Genomic DNA, 19,225 nt, shown 5'->3' on the forward strand with positions numbered 1-19,225 from the left:
GTGGCGTCCATCACACCACACAGCTTTGGTGGTGGCACTGCCAAAGAAAAAAAAGTAAATGTATTACATGGGTTAGAGCAGGCATAGCTGTACAGCCCGTTATGTGTTGGTCAGATGCTAAAGTAAAGGAAAACATGTAAGTACTGAAACAAAAAACAAACCAGAGGAAGGACTGCTGGCACACTGCTGTGATTAAGTCCTGTATTTGCATTTACATGAGTACAGTTAAGAGCAGCTGACTGTGATGGAGCATGGTGAAAGAATCAGTATTTAATTATCATCCTTTAAATGTGAATGTTTTTTCTGGTGGTCATTTATGGTATGTTGGGTCTGACTGTTGGAATTGAGTACAAGAGCTTCATTTAAGACCTTAAGAATATGGCTTATGGACTCCTACTTTTGGAAGGAGCACACACTGGATACTGCCTGAAACACTGACCTGAAGAACCTTAGGCACTTCTAGGATGTTCGTTACAATTTTTTGTTTATAGCTTCAGAAACACATTGCACACAAGTCAGGACTTGTGTGTAAAATAACATTTGGGAAGAGTCATGGAGAAGTAGGGTTTTGTGGCTTTTTTTAAAAATAGGTGCAGTGTTGAAGGTAGCTGTTCTGCAGCTTTTTTTTTTTTTTGGAAGTATGTATTACGTGATATCTGTTAATGTGTTTACAATATATTCCCAGCCTTGGGCCAGTAGCCATTTATCTGTTGAGTTTTGCATCGTACAGGTGGTGCATAGCAATAATTCTGTTACAAACTTCCTGATTATTTAAAAGGAAATACCTTGTTTAATTTGGGAAGGCAAGTGGTGGTCATTTTTTACAACAAAAACCAACCTGCGTAGTGGGAAAACATCAGTTATTCAAGTCAGCATAAAGCCTTCTAATACTGAACTGTTCTCCTCCTTAGGCTACGTGGACTTTGGGATTAAACAGAGTTAGATTTAATTATAGATTATTTTCTTAATTTGAATTAATATACTTTTTTTTTTTACTGGTGAATTGCCTCAGGAACTAAAGATCAGACCTACTGTATTCACTGGAAAATATCCACGCTAGTAGAAAATTATAAATATGCTTTATATTAACTTGATCTGTTAGACTCTGACATAGCTGACATTCTTCTTTTGTGTTTCTTCTTGAGGTAAATCCACCTTACTTTGTGCCACTGGTTGAAATTGTTCCGCATCCAGAAACAGATCCTTCTACTATAGAGAGAACATACGCTCTTATGAAGAAGATTGGACAATCTCCTGTCAAATTAAACAGAGAAATTGAGGGATTTGTTCTGAATCGGCTCCAGTATGCAGTGATAAGTGAAGCCTGGAGACTTGTGGGTGTACGTATATATTTTTCCAATTTTTACACACTGTCAGTTTTGTAGAGACAAGCAAGATTGTATATTTAAATTTCTTATAAAGTTGACTTTTTAATTAAACTATCCCTTATGTACATGAAAATTAAAATTAGCGTGTAACTTAAAAACAGTAAGAAGTGATGTCAGTAATAAATAGCAAAGTTTATGAAAAACTTTGTGATATGATCTTAACAATTATCCTTTATCCTGCTTTCATTTCAGAATACTGTAATTTTTCAGGACAATCAAAGGAACAATGTTGAAAGTGTAGAAATCAAGATACTGATTTTTATTTTTTCTAGGTTGTCTCACTATTTCCTGTTATTTTTATGAATGTTGCTGGCTTACTTTTCAGTTGTTATGAAATGTTTTAAATAGTTCTCTGTTTGGCCTTTTAGGAATTGAACTCTTAGGTTCATTTGATACTTGCAGGTAAAGACAGATTTCGCCTCCTCCCATTCTGACTTCTAGCTGAGAATCATCTGTTTGTTTTGCTTCAGCTTTTCCCACAATTGCGTGTTCTGTGCTACAAAATCCATTCTTTCACCAGGAAGAGCTGAATTATAAGGCTGTTGGAATTCTGTTGAGAAGAGATTTAATTGGTGTGAGTGGGGTTGACTTTTTTGTCATGGACACTACTTTGATTTCTTTTATTTTTTCTCAAGCTGTCTTAAAAAAAAAAAAAAATGCACAGATACAGGTAAAGATCTTGAAACTAAGGTAATATTAACATGCTGTAAATAAAACAACTCTTTCCAAAGCAGTATCTAAACATATTTGCTCAACTGATGTTACTTTCAGTTAGCTTCCACTAGCAACACGATGCAACAATGTAAAGGAGATGAGTAACAATACCCAGTGATGTTGGGAAGGAACTGAGCTTCTACTGGAGATGTTTCTTTAAATTAAAAAGGTATCTGTTATTAAAAAAGTTACAGCAAAATCTGAAGGATGTGATTAAAAAAAAAAACCCTTCAGAAAGCTGTACTCATGTTGTACAGATGTAAGATAGAAAGGATATTAACCTTTAAATTATTTTTCAACCCATAATAAGGCTTATCAAGAGGAGAAAAAAAAAATAAAAAATAAAAACTACTACCAAAAATGTGAACAAGGAAGACAAACCCCGAGGGGAAAATGGCCGATGTTATTGCTAGGCCACTCTCCATCATCTTTGAAAGGTCGTGGAGAACAGGAGAGGTGCCTGAGGACTAGAACAAAGCCAACGTCATGCAAATCTTCAAAAAAGGCAAGAAGGGAAGACCCAGGCAACTACAGGCCAGTCGGCCTCACCTCCATCCCTGGAAAGGTGATGGAAAAGCTCATCCTGGAGGTCATCTCCAAGCAGTAGAGGATAAGATGGTGAATCCATGCTGACTATTCCTGATCATGGGGGGAAATCATGCTTAACCAATGTGATATCCTTCTATGACAAGATGGCTAGCAGGGTAGATGAGGGGAGAGTGGTGGATGTGGTCTACCTTGACCTCAGCAAGGCTTTTGACACTGTCTCTCGTAACATCCTCATAGACGAGCTCAGGAAGTGCAGCCTGGATGAGTGGATGGTGGATTGGCAGTTGGCTGGATGGCAGAGCTCAGAGGGTTGTGCTTACTGGTGCAGTCTAGTTGGAGGCCTGTAGCTAGTGATGTCCCCCAGGGGTCACCAGAAGACTGAGGGGAGACCTCATCAAAGGGTATAAATATATGAGGGGGAGGGTGTCAAGAGGATGAAGCCTGTCTCTTTTCAGTTATACCCAGCAACAGGATAAGAGGCAATGGGCACAAACTGAAGCACAGGAGGTTCCAACTGAATATGAGGGGGCACTTCTGTACTGTGAGGTGACAGAGCACTGGGACAGGCTGCCCAGAGAGGCTGTGGGGTCTCCTTCTCTGGAGATACTCAAAACCCACCTGGGTGCCATCCTGTACAACGTGCTCTAGGTGATCCTGCTTAACAGGGGGGTTGACTAAATGGTCTTCAGATGTTCCTTCCAACCTCAACCATTCTGTGATTTTGTTTACTGAACAGTGGTGCTCACTGTTAAGGAGGCTCCCCAACTCTAAACTTTCTTTAAAGGAAAGGGGTCTAAAAGTTGTTTCAGTCATGTGAAGAACAAGATTTTTTAGAAGTGGAAAGACAAAATGAATAGCAGCAGATAATGACAGGGTAATTGAACTTACCAAAGACTCCCAGAACTCAAATATTAAGTTGATGAAATACTGGTGTAAGCATCTTGTTACACACCTGCTAGCATAGTACTGCAGAAATGGAAGTTAGCACTTTCACCTGAGTAGTTTGTTTTTGATTTTGTTTAAAAAAAAAAAAAAAAAAAAAAAAAACACTTTCAAGTGTAGTTAGCAAACTGTGGACCAGTAAGTTTGGTAATGCGTAGGCATATATATCAGGGAAAGTAATGCCTCAAAAATGTAGGTTTTCTCATGACTCAAAGAGGCTTAAGCTGAATTGTGAAACTTGCTGTCACAAACCTTGGATGACAAAACTATGAATTGGTTCAGTGAACATGTAGACACAAATTTATGTTAAATGAAAACAATGTAGAAATAACCTCCAGCTCTCAAAATCTGAAAGACTGGACTACTCAGAGCTGAGATTCTGCTTGTGATTGAAGTATGAAAGTATCGCTCTGTATGTGCTCTTTGATTATGGAAAGATAAGAACACTTTGTAGGCTATTATCAGCGGTGGAAAAAAGCTACTGACTTGAGGTGAACTTCCAGTATGAACCTGTACCTTTAGTATAAACCTGTGGGTGGTATGTTAATAGTAACACAACACAGTGCTTTAAGCACTGACAAAGTTGCTTTCATTGTGCTTCATCTAAGTTTCCAAGTTGTTCTGGTTTTGTTTAATTTTATTGCATTTCAGGCAAATACACATTTAAGCTGCAACAACTTTGATACCTGGTATTTGTCTAGACTTCTGAAATGGAAATACAATCAAAGGTGTATAGTTTCAGCTGTATGACTTGGGGCTAAACAGCCCTTTTGGGGGAGAATCACTATGGATAGGTGAAAAATACAAGCCTTGAGCAGTTTTTCTTCCTACTGTTGTGCTGCCAACTTAGTCATTTTCATTGTAAGTCATGTTCTTTTGGTGTTTTCCACTTTCAAATTGGGGAAAAATGTATTTCTTAGTTCTGACTTCTAAAATCAGTTTTTAGTCCTTATTGTTGAGGGTTAAAATATTGTGAAAAACATCATCCTCCCCAGCTCACAAGTTTTGAGAAGGTCCTAAAAATTAAATTTTATTCAGTGTTCTTATTTTGTTGCTGCAGAAGTCCACATTGATACTTCCTAGTAACAAAACTTTTTGCTACCCTAGGAAGTACTTAAGGTGGAAGCTAGACTACAAATATTAGCAATAGAGACATTGTAATAAAATCTGCTTGTCCAAAATAACCCTATTATTAATCCTTTTGTGGTTAGATAGGTAAATTGCATGTATTAGATTTGGCAGACTAAGACATTTTGGATGCAAAACACAGGCATTCTTATGAAATTACTTATAATTGCTTTGGTATTTTAATGCTAATAATTGTGTACTGTTTTTGACGTTGTAAAAGAACAATGAAATGGAACCATAAAACATGATTTCAAGCATACTTGTTTTATTACTGGTTGTAAAATGCCAGAGCAAGTGTCTTTTTATGCCAGCAGTTACTTGTCATAAATTAATTAGTGCTCATACTTCTGTTACAAGTTTTCTTTGAATTTGCTTTTAACATGGTGAGTACTTGGGGGCAAATCTATATCCTCAACAGAAGAGTGCTGTATTTGCACTGCTCAATATCAGTTCTCTGACATATGCAAAAATATTTGTCCTTGTTAAAAATGCTGTGTGTGAACCGGGAGAGGAACGCAGCAGTGGCCTTAAGTGTTTTGAAGCCACTTGAAACTATCTTAAATCAGCCCCTTTATGTAAACAACCCTCTGTGAGGACTTTGAAATGTGAACTTGACAATTTCCATCTGGGTCTTCACCTGAAAAATATTTATAGTAATAGCAGGGGGAGCAGTCTTACACCTGCACACGTGTGCAGATGTACTTTCATGACAGTCACCTTTTTTTTTCCTTTTGTTTTTTTAATCAACTGATCTTAATTCATCCAAGAAACTAGTTGAAACTTCACTGGTAGTATTTATGTAGCCTTAAAAAGGGCATTGGTGGTAGCGCAGCTGTACCTGCATGTCTAACATTTATCTGGAAAACATCATCAAGAAAGGACTGAACAGTTTGCAGGGTATGTTTTAGTTCCCAAATGTAGCTTGGTAACTGACAGCTTGCAAGTCCCTCTTTTCTTTAGCAGTGTTGTGATGAGATGTGTGAGGCATGGGGCAGGAATCACACTACAGGAGAAGGGCTCTGATACAAAGCTATGATTGTGTCACCTGATGAGGAGCATTTGAACCTGGGGCTGTACAGAAAGCAAGCACTGCAGTCCCAAAGCCTTCATTGCTTGCTCTGAATTCCTATGGTAAGTGTAATTGCCTGCTGGATCCTGCACTGGACTTGCCAACTTCTGCCATGTGGGGTCTAAGAGTAGGGAAGTCTGCAACAGCCAGAGATCTGATGGGGGGGCCTGCCAGCAGGTTGAGATCAGCCTCTGACTCCACATGGTGACCTAACTGCATGTGGGCATAAGTGCTTAAGCAGAGCACAGCAAATTTCAGGGCAAGGTGATTAAAGTAGCAATGACAAACCCTCATATTTGGATGCTGTGTCTTTGATTATGGAAATAATCAAACCCTTTTGATTAAGGGTCCTCAAGAGCACCCTTGAGCTGGTATATTGAACCCGGGCACAAACTGAGTGAATGCAGGACTGGGACAAATGTGGAATGGGAGGTTAATGTGACAAAAAATTAGAACTGGAGGTTGAGAACCCAATTTTTAGGGAAGTAGAAGAGCGAAGACTGGTTTGGAGATGTACAGAGAGAACACCTGGGTGCTGAGAACTTCGGTAAGGTAGATAACATGAAATGTTTTAAGGATACAGGAGTTCAACTTTACAAGAAGTTAGGAGCAAAGACTGTAGATTCACTTATGGAATGAAAAGAAAGAATTAAAGCAAATGCTCTCCTTCAAGACAAGAGTGCTGCAATTAGATGCTTTATTTTAGATCTGAGTTAGTCTTTTCATGTGACACGATGTCTTATTGAATGTTGTTTTGATATGCAAGTTGCAAACACTTGGGCAGTGTAGGTGTTCGTGGCAGGAACTTCTTGTATCAGTTTTCTCTCTCCTCAAGCTCTGCATTTATTTATTGAAAATGCAGATATTGGGAAGACTCCAGTTGTCTGCTTCCATGTCTGCCTCTTTGAGGTCAAGTACCTGAGAACTTTCTGGGGGAAACTAACATAGGACCATCCAGTGCATATAAGACTGAAGTTCTTGTAGCCTTCATATTTTTAATTCTTTGGTTGCAAAACTGTTTATAATGAGAGGAAGAGACATACTGTGAGATGTTGAGTTTGAAGACCCTTACTGCTCTGGCCTTTTTAGTCATCTTAACCTTAAATTTTGATATTTTAAGTGTGGAACTATTAAAATAATCTGCAACCAATAGTAGGGAAAAATATCTGACAGGTTTTTCTGTTATTCCCTGTTATTTACTTTCTCATACTTCTATTGACAGTAACCACTAGTGTACATGTATCTGATTTTGTTCGTAGCTCCTGGGAGCAGAGACCTCTTTATTTGCCCTTATTTAGGAGTTTCAGCTGCCTTTAAGAACCTGCTGAAACTACTTTGTGAGATGGATCATACAATGCATGTCTCAAAGATTGTATATTGTCCTCTATGTATGCCTTTAGTACTGCTTTAATACAGATTTCGTTAAAAATGGGTTTACTCTTTTTAAGTTATAGTCATGGAGACTGTAGACGATAAGAATGGGTGGTCTTGCTATTTATTTTTTTTGGTTAATCTGTTGGAAAATAAGCAGTTGTGGTTTGGCTGTGTCCATTTCGGTTTGTTTTCACAGCAAGAATGTGCATTGGCTTCAGTCCCTAATTCATGTACCTCCTGTCTCAGGTGGCTAGCTTGGCTGTTCTTAAATACTGGTAAGACTTCAAAATTCCAAATTTGTTATTATTAATTGTATTACAATGTTGTTCTAGGTCCTTTACAAAAAACAAAGGTAACAACTGTAGAGGATTAAGCATGTAGTTATAGTGTTCTGTAAAAAGGGGATATTGTAAAAGGAAGTTCAAGAGCCCAGGGAGAAGGTGTTGATACTCAGTGGTTCTTACAGGGTGAGGTGCGTGAGGGTGTCATGGGGGAAGATGAGGACCAGCAAAGTAACAAGGTGTAAACTGTAGGATAAGTTTCTCAAACATGATGAAATGGGAAGAAATGGAGCTGGTAGGGGAATCTAGGAGAAAAGTCGTGTGCTCAAAATGATAGGACTGGAAAAAGATTTCATCAGGGTGTGGATCGAAGGGACTTGATTGAAGTGATAGTGAAGAAGTAAAGGGTGTAACTAGTGCTTTTGACAGAGAATGAATATATTAGTAGCAATTGGAGAGAAAAAAAGACTGGATCTTGGAGATTCAGAGGATACAGTGGCAAATCTGGAGACCTGTTATGTGGTCAGGGAGGGAGTAGAGTCCAGAATAACTCCAGAAAGGCTGAAATTACTAGGAGAACGTGGTGAATTGGTAGCAGCAGAAGAAATAAGATTGTTTTTTGTCCGTGACATGTTTAATATGATGACAAGCCAAGTCGGTGACAGAAGCTGAGATGCAGGTGTGACTCACAGACGTAAAACCTGGCAGGCTGGTCAGGGCCCAAAGGTGGAGATGGCAGAACTGCCACAGGCTTTTGGAAAGGAGAACAGGGTCCCCACACAGCAAGGATCACTAAGAAATTACCAGAGGATAATACTCCGGCATCACAGGAGATTAAAACACGTGGGAAGATCTGATTGTGGTATGTAAGTGGTGTCACAAGCAGTGTGGAGGTTTCTGATCCAGTGTAAATCTTGAAGTTTAGCTGCCCGTTGGGGTCACTGAGGGTTTTGGTGGAATTTGTTTTAAATTACCTCCTTAATTCTGCATTTGTGAAAGTCAGTCAGCTTCTGGTAAACAAAGCTTTAACTTTTATGTACTTCCTCTTCCCTTTGACAAGTGCTTAAGGGGAAGACTTGCAAGAAGGGTTATGCGGATTGAAGAGGAGGAAAAATCCTCCTTGGGAGGGTTGTTTCACACCTAGACTTAATGAAACCGGGTTGTGGAAGACTTTCTTGTTTACTTCTTAGCATAAACACCAGTCCTTGTGGAAGACACCTCGCTGACCTTGCACCCACCCTGCTGAATCATTCCACCAACTTATGATCTCCTTAACATAAGTGGGAGTAGTTATCCCCTAGAGGAAGGCAGTTTAACATATTTCTTACTTGTCTTCTCGTTTCTGAACAGAACAAGGTAAAAGACTTTTCTTTAAGAGGATCTGTGTGACAAAGAAAACTGAGCTTATATGTACAGAATAATAAGAGACCTCCGCTGGAAGAACCTTTTATTTTCCTTCTGTTAACTGCAATTTTTGCTTTTTAGCAGCCATAGCCATAAAATTACAGCTTTAGGCAGGAGGCCAAGAGCAAAGCACTCACCCTGTGATCCCGAGGGCCCCGGGTCTTCAAACATTGGTACTGAAGCCGAAGACTACAGTATCGGAAGGAAGAGATCACTTTTTCGTTTGAAAACTAATCTGTATTGATTCTGAATTGTTTCAAAAGTCTTATGTAAGCCTGTCAACTCTCTAATATTATAGTTTAAATGCTGCTGCCATTCAGATGCTTGTCTGGAACTTGTGGTTAATTGTTTGTCTGCAAATCTTTGTCAGCCTGAGAGGGGAAGAAAAAAAATCACTCATCAAGCACAGCTTTACCAGCGTAACTCATTGTTAGTTGTGGTGTTATTTCAGGAGAAAAAAACTTTCACAGCCCATGTGGTGCCTGTTTCTTTCACTGACACCAGTTCTGTAACCTGAATGCTGAGGTTTGCACTTGGACCTGTCTTTACACAGACCTTCTGGTCTTCCTCTAGACATGTTAACCATACCAGTGCCTTACCTTTGGGTTGAAGAAAATAATGCTTCCTTATCCCTGCCATTGTGCCCCTAACTGGGGGGTTGGAACTAGATGATCTTTCAGGTCCCTTACAACCCTAGCTTTTCTATGATATAATTAAATTGTTACCAGAGCTGGATGTTGCAAATATGGTGGGTTGGTGGTAATAATTATGTCATTGTTTCCTTTTTCAAGATAGATTTCAAAAGTTTCCTGCAACAGTGATTCAGACAGGGTTATTTCTGATAGGAGCAATGCCTACTAACAGATTGAGACTTGAGACTGAATATTATAAAAGGCTCTATTTAAACCTGAGATGGTTAAAAACTCAGTTTCTTTGGTTATGGAAGTTATGTTGGTCCTTGGCTTATTTTCTTCTAAAGTAACAGCAGCTGTGTTTGACAAACACAGAAGGACACTGTGGATGGGATTCAGCTCACTTAAGCTGAGACTTGTACAGTGTAGATATTAACAAAACATCTTAAAATGTTAACAAAAAAGTTAACAAAAAAAACAATCCTGTCTTGGCCAAGCAGACAAGTATATCTACTTGCCTGCTGCAGCTAAAGAAGGCTCGTGGAGCAAGAGGTCCTGTGTAGGGGGATCACCTCCAGGTAGGCTACAGGTAGACAGACAATTCAGCATCTCTCTCACCTTAACAACCAGAAGGAAATGATTTTTCTTTTGTCCCTTGGAATTAAGACGACAAGTTCTTGAAATGAAGCTTTGTCTGATGGAAGTAGTTAGAACAGGTCTTAGTTTGTCCAGGCCTTTCCAGTAGGTGGAAAATCAACCTCATATGATAAATATTATTTTTCTTAAGTAAAGCTGTAAGTTACTGTTCATTAACTCATTTTTATAAGCCTTCATGTACTTGCCCTAACCTGACGGGGATGTTGGCTTTCCTGTAGGTGACACCATCTGGGTGGAACAGCAGCACTCATTTTTTAACAGGAGAAATTCTTCATTTTGTATACTTCCTATCCTGCCAACTCCGAGGTTTAAGACTGACTGGCAATGAACTCAAGAACCTGGGCAGGTTGAGGCTGTGTAGGTTGAATATTCAGTGAGTTTTTTGGAAGGGAGTGGCAGCTGCATTGCCTGCGTGTTTGGTCCTAGCCTTTTTTTTTTCAAGTGGCCTCAGGGTAGTACAAATGCTGCACCCCCATTCTGCCAGTTGCAAGTCTGCACAAAAGTCCTGAACTAGGAGAAAATGAAGAGAGGTGTAAGATTTAGCTAAAATTTCTGTATTTAAAAGCGCTGGTGTGATACTTGGACTTTACTATAAACTCTTTTTGGTCATGTGCTATTAAGAGTGTCACCCTTGCTATGTGCTCTCTGATTCTCTTTTTCTAAGAAAAGTGTTTATTGGTTGACATAAACAGGTCAATTTAATTTTAATACATGGATTACTGTAAGTAGTAAGTATCAGGCAAACTAGTGTGTACAGGTAGTTTGTATTACATAGTGTATTAATCTACTATCAATTTAAAAAATAAGGTACTGTCAAAATGTATTTAGATTATGAAGTACAGTGATCTTACCAATGTGTTTAAAAAAAAAAGTTAGGTGAATTAATGTTTATACTGAATTACAAGAAGACTTGTATAATAGGTGCACGATTCTGATGAACGTTTACTAACTCTATTTCTAGTCTCTCTTTGTATTACTTCTTAAATTTTATTTTTTTTAATTATATGCAAAAAACAATCAGTTTTGCATTAAAACTTAACACTCACAAGTTTCCCTCTTCTACTTCTGCCATATAGGAAGGAGTAATATCTCCTACTGATCTAGACCTTGTGATGTCTGATGGATTGGGAATGAGATATGCGTTCATTGGACCTCTGGAAACCATGCATCTTAATGCAGAAGGTAGGTACCTTAACATGAGATAAATATGGAGAAAGCCTTACATTGCATAATGTCAAAAATGACATCTAATTGAAACACCAGCTGTGCACCTCATTTTTCCAAGACCTGTTCCAGTGCTTTGAAACCACTGCAGTACACATAGTTCAGGACTGTATGAGTGTCAGAAAAAAGTGTATCTGATAATTCCATGTCAACAGAAACTCACTTTCTATTGGTGAGTGCCTTTTTTTTTTTTTTTTCTTTGAGGACCTAGTAGCAAAAGGTTCACTGTAAGCGTGGCTGGTGCTGGTTTGGTTTAAACTGGTTTAGTTCCTGAAGTGAAGTTGTTTCTGTCTGCAAAACACCATTCTTACAAAGTTGACTTAGTTGAAGCAGTGAGGTAACAGTTCAACACGTCTTGCATAATCAAGATAGATCTTAGGTGTTTCTGGAATTATATACATAAATCCAAGCTAAATAAAAGTTAATTGCCTGGAATGAAATCAAAATTATGAGACTGGGGCTACAAAGGTTTAAGCAATAAATGTAACAAAATGTAAAAAAACATGAATGATCTTTACTTCCTAAAGACTAACTAAACACATTTTTAATTTTTTTTATGTTGTGGGCTGTCTTTATTCTGCTTTTGTATTGTCCTTGACATGGCAGTCCCCTTCTCCACTGATGGATCTTTCAGGAACTGCTGCGATGCATAAGAATACAATAATGAAATGAAAATAAGAAATGAAGATTGTAAAATATCAGTGGAAAATAGGAGTGTTTTATGACTACTTACTGATCAGTCACTTTGCAAAAATTTGTGTTTTTTAAGGGCAAATTGTCAATTTCCATATGAATGTGGAACTGTGTCCTCCACCAGAGGCTTTCTGCTTGTCAGTTTGGTGGCATACCAGTAAATTAAATGTCACAAAGCGTTTGCTTTTGTGCAATTGTTAAGGGAAACAACATCCATCCATCTAAGTAGAGGCATCTTCCTAAAAGCTTCCCCCAGAAATTTTCCAGTAATTTCTCTACTGAATGTAGATTTACTCAATATAAAGTATATGCATTCAGAAGATATATCAGAACTGATGCACACTGCACATCCCTAAACACAGCAATCTACGTGGAGTCTTGCAGGCCAGGGTTCTCCAGTCCTTGCCCCCTGATTCCACTAACGTGCCATGCCGTCCTCTGCATGAACTGTCTATGTGCAGGTGATTCTGTCAGAGCAACTTGCTGAACTGCCCCAACTAAAACATAAAAGCAGAACAACATGTGTATTAGTACCAGAAAAAAAAACGGTTTCAGAGACTGTATCATTCTTGGGTATCCTTTATCTTATTTTATATATAATCTTAGAATTTAGGATCATGGATTTAAATATATATATTCACTTGAGATGAATGGAATTTATAATCATTTAGGTTGGTTTTGATATTCTTCCTGGAGTGCCCTCTGACATTTTAATGCTCCATCGTGATTCAGCTTCGTTTCCTTCTTCCCACCAGAAAGTAGTTACTGTTATAAAACACTTCTGAAATTTCCCATCTCAAACCAGTTTTAAGTAGTATTTGCAACTGGTAGGTAGGTTGCTTATTCATGGCAGAGATCATCCAGATTCTAGATTAATGCTACCTTCGGTTAGTAATATTAGTGTTCAAGATCAGAGGAGGAAAATTAGAAAATACAATCCAGGAGATTGATAAAGAAAAGGAGATTGAAGAAAGAGTAGCTTTGTGGTGGGTTTGCAAAATACAAAGCCAAAATATACCTATATAGTTATTTTAGCATTATATAACACTTTCAATTAAATATCTTTGAAATAATATAACTAGTACATTTGTGAACTGGGACACTTGCTGACAAGGTGCTTTTGTGTTTGTTCAGTAACTTTGATCATGAGAAGTATTCCTTCGCTCCCCATCTAGCAGATGCCTTTTCTTCAACTTCAGAGCTGCTTCTGTTTGTGCTGGCAGACTTATTCAAGATGCTGCTCTCATCAGAGATAGTTCTACATCAAAATTGCTGATGTCAGGACACATGATGGCTTATGGGCACACTTATACCACTGCCAACTTCTTTGTTTGCCCAGAATTGCTTCCCATAGTAAGGAATATCATAGATCTCACCTGCTTGCCCAGGACAGCATTCTTCTGATGCAGTGCACTAAGTGTCTATTTTTGAGCAGCAGAAGGAAATGGAGGTAGAGATGCCTCCATTCTACTTTTTTGCCTGTCCAGCAGCTTTACTAGCTTCACAGCAGCTACCTTTCTAGACTTAAAATGTTAATTTTCCACAATCTTAACCTCACTGCTAATCAAGGAGGAAACATAGTAGGGATGCAGGAAGCATGAGAGGAAAATAGTGTTTGTGGGAGATCCTGGAAGGTGGGGAAGACCGTTTTTCTTTGTAAGGGCGGTGTGATATTTTTGTTTGGTTTTGAATAAAGAATATTATTCCAAAGATTTCTTTTGAAGTCAGCGTTAATGTGATGCAATACATCAAGATCCTCCCATGACCCTCCTATGTGCTAATGCCAGGGTTCCCATGTATTAGTTCTTTAGTCCTTTCCTGCATACTCATAAGTAGCCTTATCAAAAGCTATTATCTAGGCCACCTTAGACTGCTGGTTAATCCATGCATGAGTAATGGGAATTCTGAATATGTGGCTGTGAGCCAACAGCTTTGAACATCAAAGTGATAATGTCAAGCCACTACAAGGAGCAGAAGCAGCAACAGCAAGTTGAAAACTGAATGGCAACGGGCAAAGGTAACCTCCTTTTAAAAACAAACAAACAAACAAACAACACATTCAATTTACATATCATAATGTTGATTGTTGGTTTCGCTTTCAGTAAGCTGTTTTTTTGAGCTTCATCTTATTTCTCATGGCAGTAGCAAAATACATGCCGTTACGTTCCTTTTATAAGGAACATGAATAGACTTCAGTAGAGTCATTTTACCTGTTTCCTTACTGAGGGATTATGTTAGCCGACAGTGTCCCTCCTGTATATGTGCCTGTATCATTAAAATATACATCCATCCCACAATCTTTACTAATTTCACTTACAGCAATAAAAAGAATTCTCCATACCAAAAGCAGTTCCATGCTTGTTACTTGTGAAGATATTAAATATGATTTAAAAGATTGGACTAGATGATCATAGAGGTCACTTCCAAACTAAGTGATTCTTTTATGTAGCCTCAGTAAGACTGTATCTCCTATTTCTTGAACTGGCAATTTCTTTTAAGACCTTAGAAAAAAACATCTGTAAAACCAGAGGTCAGACCATCATATACGGTATTTTACATGTTTGCAGCAAAAGTTCTTCATGCATATTTCATAATGGCTGTCTTAGGTCAGTTACTTTTAGTAGTGGGGTATTTAGTGAGCTATAATTGTAATTTAATCTTGATCTAAAACTGCTACTACTAGTACAGGAGTTGGATATGGGGAGGTTGAAGGATCTTTTGTGGCTATTTTTCAGTATTGTATTTATAAAAAAAAAAAAAAAAAAAAAAAACACCACTCCAGGTTCATACTCTGCCTATTACTCACTGTGGTATTTGTGAGGTGTCCATAGCATGAACTGGATGGAAAATGGATTTGATATATGGTCCTTAAAAGCACAGATAGCCAGTAAGCACAGTATGACTCTTCTTGTTCAAAAAAATTTTGCTTCTCTTACTGGAAGAAGGAACGCTAACTCATCTCAGAAGCACCTGTCAGGTGAATAGGTTTAGGATGATATGACTGGAATGATTGTGTGGTATGGAAAGCACAAAGGATCAAAGGGAAAGAAGGAGAATCATAACCCGTAATTCAAAGCAAGGTTTTTTTTTTTTTTTTTTTTTTTTTACATACAAAAAGTATGTATTTTAACGATTACTGTAGACATACATGCTGGCTAGTTCTAAAGCATAGGTTATTTTCATTGTTACATCCTCTGGATTAATTCTTCCATGAAGGGAGCAAGGATTCAACCCAGTTCAGGGGCTTTGTGACACAAGCAAGTAAGCAGAAGGTGTGTGAATCTCTTTAAATTAAGGTAGTCAAATCAAAGAAAAGGAAGATTGCCCCTCTTTCTGTCTAGCTCTATGTGTTGTGTTTTATGGTACTGAAATATCTCCATTTGTTTCAGGAATACTTGTAGAGCTGAGATAATCACAGTGATACATAATCCTACAATCTCTTCTTTCATACCTGTTTACTCACATTCAGTTTGCTTTCCAATAGGGTGGTTAAAGCAGTTTATAGTGTCCTAGAACTGCTGTTTGCATCTGCAGCTGCAGGCTTTTTCTGTGAGAATGCTTGTATGCAGTAAGCAAAGGATATTTTTATTTTGATTTTTCAGTGCAGAGGTTGGTTTTACCAGTTGCCTACTATGGACTGTTAGGTGCAAAGTAGGTCTCTCCATCTTCTGAAGGGAGCAACTTACTTTGCACAGGAATTCATGTTTTTTTCTCAAGTGATCACGATAAAGCTCTGATTCTCAAGAACCTATCTCAGTGCCGCCTTCTCCCTTGTGCTAACAGAGGAATTTGCATGCTCATCAAGTGACCTGTCTATGGAACTCACCCATATATGAAGCTAATCTAACATAAGGAATATTTGTACACTGCTACTGAGATGGTAACACAGCTCCAGCGAGAAGAAAACTTTTTTGTTGCTACGACTGTCTTAGTGTAGGTGAAAGTATTCATGCAGCTTAAGTAACCTCACAAGGAATTAATGTCGAGTGGCAAGTGTCCTGTGAATTCACACCCTAACTGAGAGCATGCATTTGTGTCCGAACACACCCTTGATGAAGATAGAATTACACGTAGAAAGTTTTCTTTAGACTTGTAATGTCAGCAAAACAAAGAGGTTGGGACTTTTTTCACTGAACATATCCTAACCATGACAAATTCCTCCATGGTGTTCCTGAAATACACCCCTTTTTTTCTGATCTTATCTATACTCACCTTCATTCTTACCAAGTGCAACCTCTTATTAGATTTTACCTCCTAAAATGACCCTACCCCAGTCTTCTCAAATATTTGATGTTATATCAGTGGCTTGACCATCTTGCCTACTGTTTTTGAGTCATTACACTATCTTCTTATTACATTGCTCATCAAGTTCAAAGTAGTCAAGTTAATGCCACTGTCTCTTTTTCTGTCTCACAAATATCTCAGTGCCTTCCTCATTTTGCCCCACGTGTAATGTCCTTGCCAAACTCGTTTACCGAGTTTGTTTGCTTGCATCCTTTGTGCCTGTTGTCCTTCTTATGAAAAAGGCAGGAGTCTTAGCAGACAAGAAGCTAAGTTACTTGAGGCTGTTCACATGCATGAAATGCATGAAAAACCTTTTATGTTGCAATGTTTTCTCTTCTTTTTCCCCATTCTTCCCATCGCCTTTATAGGACCCTCACTTGCAAAGAGGTGTTTTAGAGGCCAAAAAGCGTTTTATGCATACTTCTAAGCTAAAAGCCTGTCCAGAGTTCCTTTTCTTTTCCATCCTCGATGCCCCAGTCATCTTGATGCAGCTAGAGACATTTCACCAATACCCATGTTCGTGTCACACCAGTGCAAGTCCTTCAGGTGAGGACCTGCAAACCAGAAGTGTAGTTTATTCTTCCTTTGGTGGTGGTTAAAAAAAAAAAAAAAAAAAAAAAAAAAAAGTATGGGCAGCTAAAGAGCCTTGAATGAATGCCCTCATCTTGCTTACGTCAACTTGTTCTTTTAACTGCACTTTACCAGGCAGAAATGCTGAGTGGGATAGAGACTTTCATGGACGTTAGGTTGTACCCCTTTTCATCTCTGTAATCCGTATCTGCTACTCCCTTAAAACACTTAGTTATTCCTTCCTCTTCTTTCCCTCTCCATCACAGTTGGAAGTGTGGTGGAAGGGAGATTCAGGGAACTCCTGCCTTCTCTGGAGGTATTTCTGTGCTGTGGTTGTAGTTCTCAGATGTCTGCTGCAACATCTGCCTTCTCTCCCAGCTGCCTCTCTCCAACATGGATGAGGTCAGTGCAAGGAAGACAGAGGTTGGACAGGGAGACAACAAACCACATGGGGAAAAAGGAAACTGTTGTCATTCCTGTACTGCAAGTTGCTTCCCCTCTTTGTCCCAGATGCATCTTGTCATTCTTTTCTTTCCAGTTGGAAATAATGAGGCACAGTAACTGGATGCAAGGAAAGATGGTGAGTGTCTTTAATAGCCCTATTTGCCACCATTTTCCTGTTTCTCCAGCTCCCAGGTACTGCCCTGTCTTATCTCACACTGTTTACAGATACTAATTCATCCAGCTTAAGATGCTGCCTGGGTAGTATCAACAAGGATTAAAGTTAAAGGGACTCTGTCATACTTGTTTTCCATCTTCTTGTCCCTATGCTCCAGTCAAGTGCTCTTCTCATCCACCTTTGCAGTAGCCCTGACCTTTGAGTCAAGGAACTCTTAAGTCTGAAGATCTGGAGTCAAATATTTATTGTTTTGAGTTTGCATTTGAAAAGCAAAGTGGTTTTTCCAGCAGTGTTCCCCATTGCTCAAGCAGTTTCTTAAAGCTGGTAGCATAGGGTTGATCTTTAGTACTTGCATCAAGTCAAACAGTGGGTGTCTCCTGAGATTTCATGCTGGGAGTGCTATCTCAAGTTACCTATTTTGAAATTAATTATTATTATTATTAAGTCTTTGAGTAGTACCATATATACATATATATATGTATATATATATATTCAACTTTCAGTGTGTTCCCTTCTCTTGAGACTGGAAAGTGTTTGCATAGAGCATCCACACCATTTGGCAAGCAGCATACATGCCTGCATGTTGCTATTTCAGCCACAATGTTGAGGTAAGCTGTAGTGCTGCTCTTCTCTACAGCCATAATATTTTGTTTTTATCTTTTCTTGTTTTGATGACTTTGCCTAAGGCTTCTTTTCATTCATACATTGCATGCAGTGAGTGAATTATATTACCCAACTTGCGTTTGGCATGTCTTTGTTACCTTGGTAAGAAACACCCACCCAGAAATTACTCTGATTCATTCAAGCTGTAGGTGAGCTCCAGTAGGAGCTCAATTTCCAGGCCTAGCTGGCTGAGTGAGCTTTGAAGGCCATCTCCAACCCAGGAGTTCACATCCACTAGGTAAATGGATAAGCCAAGCATTTTGCTTCCCAAAATACTAATGTTCTCTCTTTAGGCTGGGGCTCCTGGAAAAAAAAAAAATGCTGACACAGACTTCGGTTTTTACCTTCCTGACTGTACTAGAATCGGAACTACTCAGATTTATGGTATTATTACACAGGCTGACCAGGTGGTTGAGAGGTTCACCTTGGCTATTGGAAAATTACCAATCCCAAATTATTCAGCACTGGTGTAGGTGTCATAGACCTTTGTCAGCCATTGAAGCACCGGAATAACTGGTCACTGACACTGCTTTGTTTACCATTCATTCGATTACTAATTGCTTGTGTGGATTTGCTTGAATTGCCATGTTTGGCTGAATAACCATTTCTGCTTTTGTGATTGTCCAGCTGGCAACAGCTGCTGCTAGCAGCTGTGAGTTAGCAAGGTGTCCATGTAGTTCTGCACTCCTCAGCATCAGTTATTTCTACTTCTATATCTGGAAACTTTCTGTGACATTGCATGATGTGGGGGCAAACCTCTTGCTCAGACTCTTCGCTGTTACAAGAAGCTCACGTGAGTAAGGTGAAATATAAGCATCGTCATCTTGTGGTTGGTGCATAAGTATCATCCAGAATATCTGCTGCAGGTTGATTTAGGTTGGCTTTAGGTGCCAGAGTCTGTGAACCTAGCTGTTAAGAGGTAGCACACAGGCCCTTTATGCTAATAACAAGGTATGGTCAGTGTTCCAGTAACCAGTGATCCTTTGCAGAGACTTTGTGGAGGAGAATGGTCCCTGCTTATGCCCTCAATGAAG

The 19,225-nt window shown here is 38.9% G+C and overlaps 1 protein-coding gene across 1 annotated transcript in view; it reads left to right on the forward strand.

Annotated features, from left to right (window-relative positions):
* CRYL1 (crystallin lambda 1) overlaps positions 1–19,225 on the forward strand; it is a 58,302-nt gene that overhangs the window by 29,745 nt on the left and 9,332 nt on the right. The window contains exons 5-6 of the mRNA XM_032203432.1: positions 1,146–1,340; positions 11,215–11,320. Of these exons, the coding sequence (XP_032059323.1) occupies positions 1,146–1,340; positions 11,215–11,320 (301 nt within the window). The remainder of the gene's footprint in view (positions 1–1,145; positions 1,341–11,214; positions 11,321–19,225) is intronic.

This window comes from Aythya fuligula, chromosome 1, assembly GCF_009819795.1.
Source record: "Aythya fuligula isolate bAytFul2 chromosome 1, bAytFul2.pri, whole genome shotgun sequence".
Lineage (NCBI taxonomy): Eukaryota > Metazoa > Chordata > Aves > Anseriformes > Anatidae > Aythya > Aythya fuligula.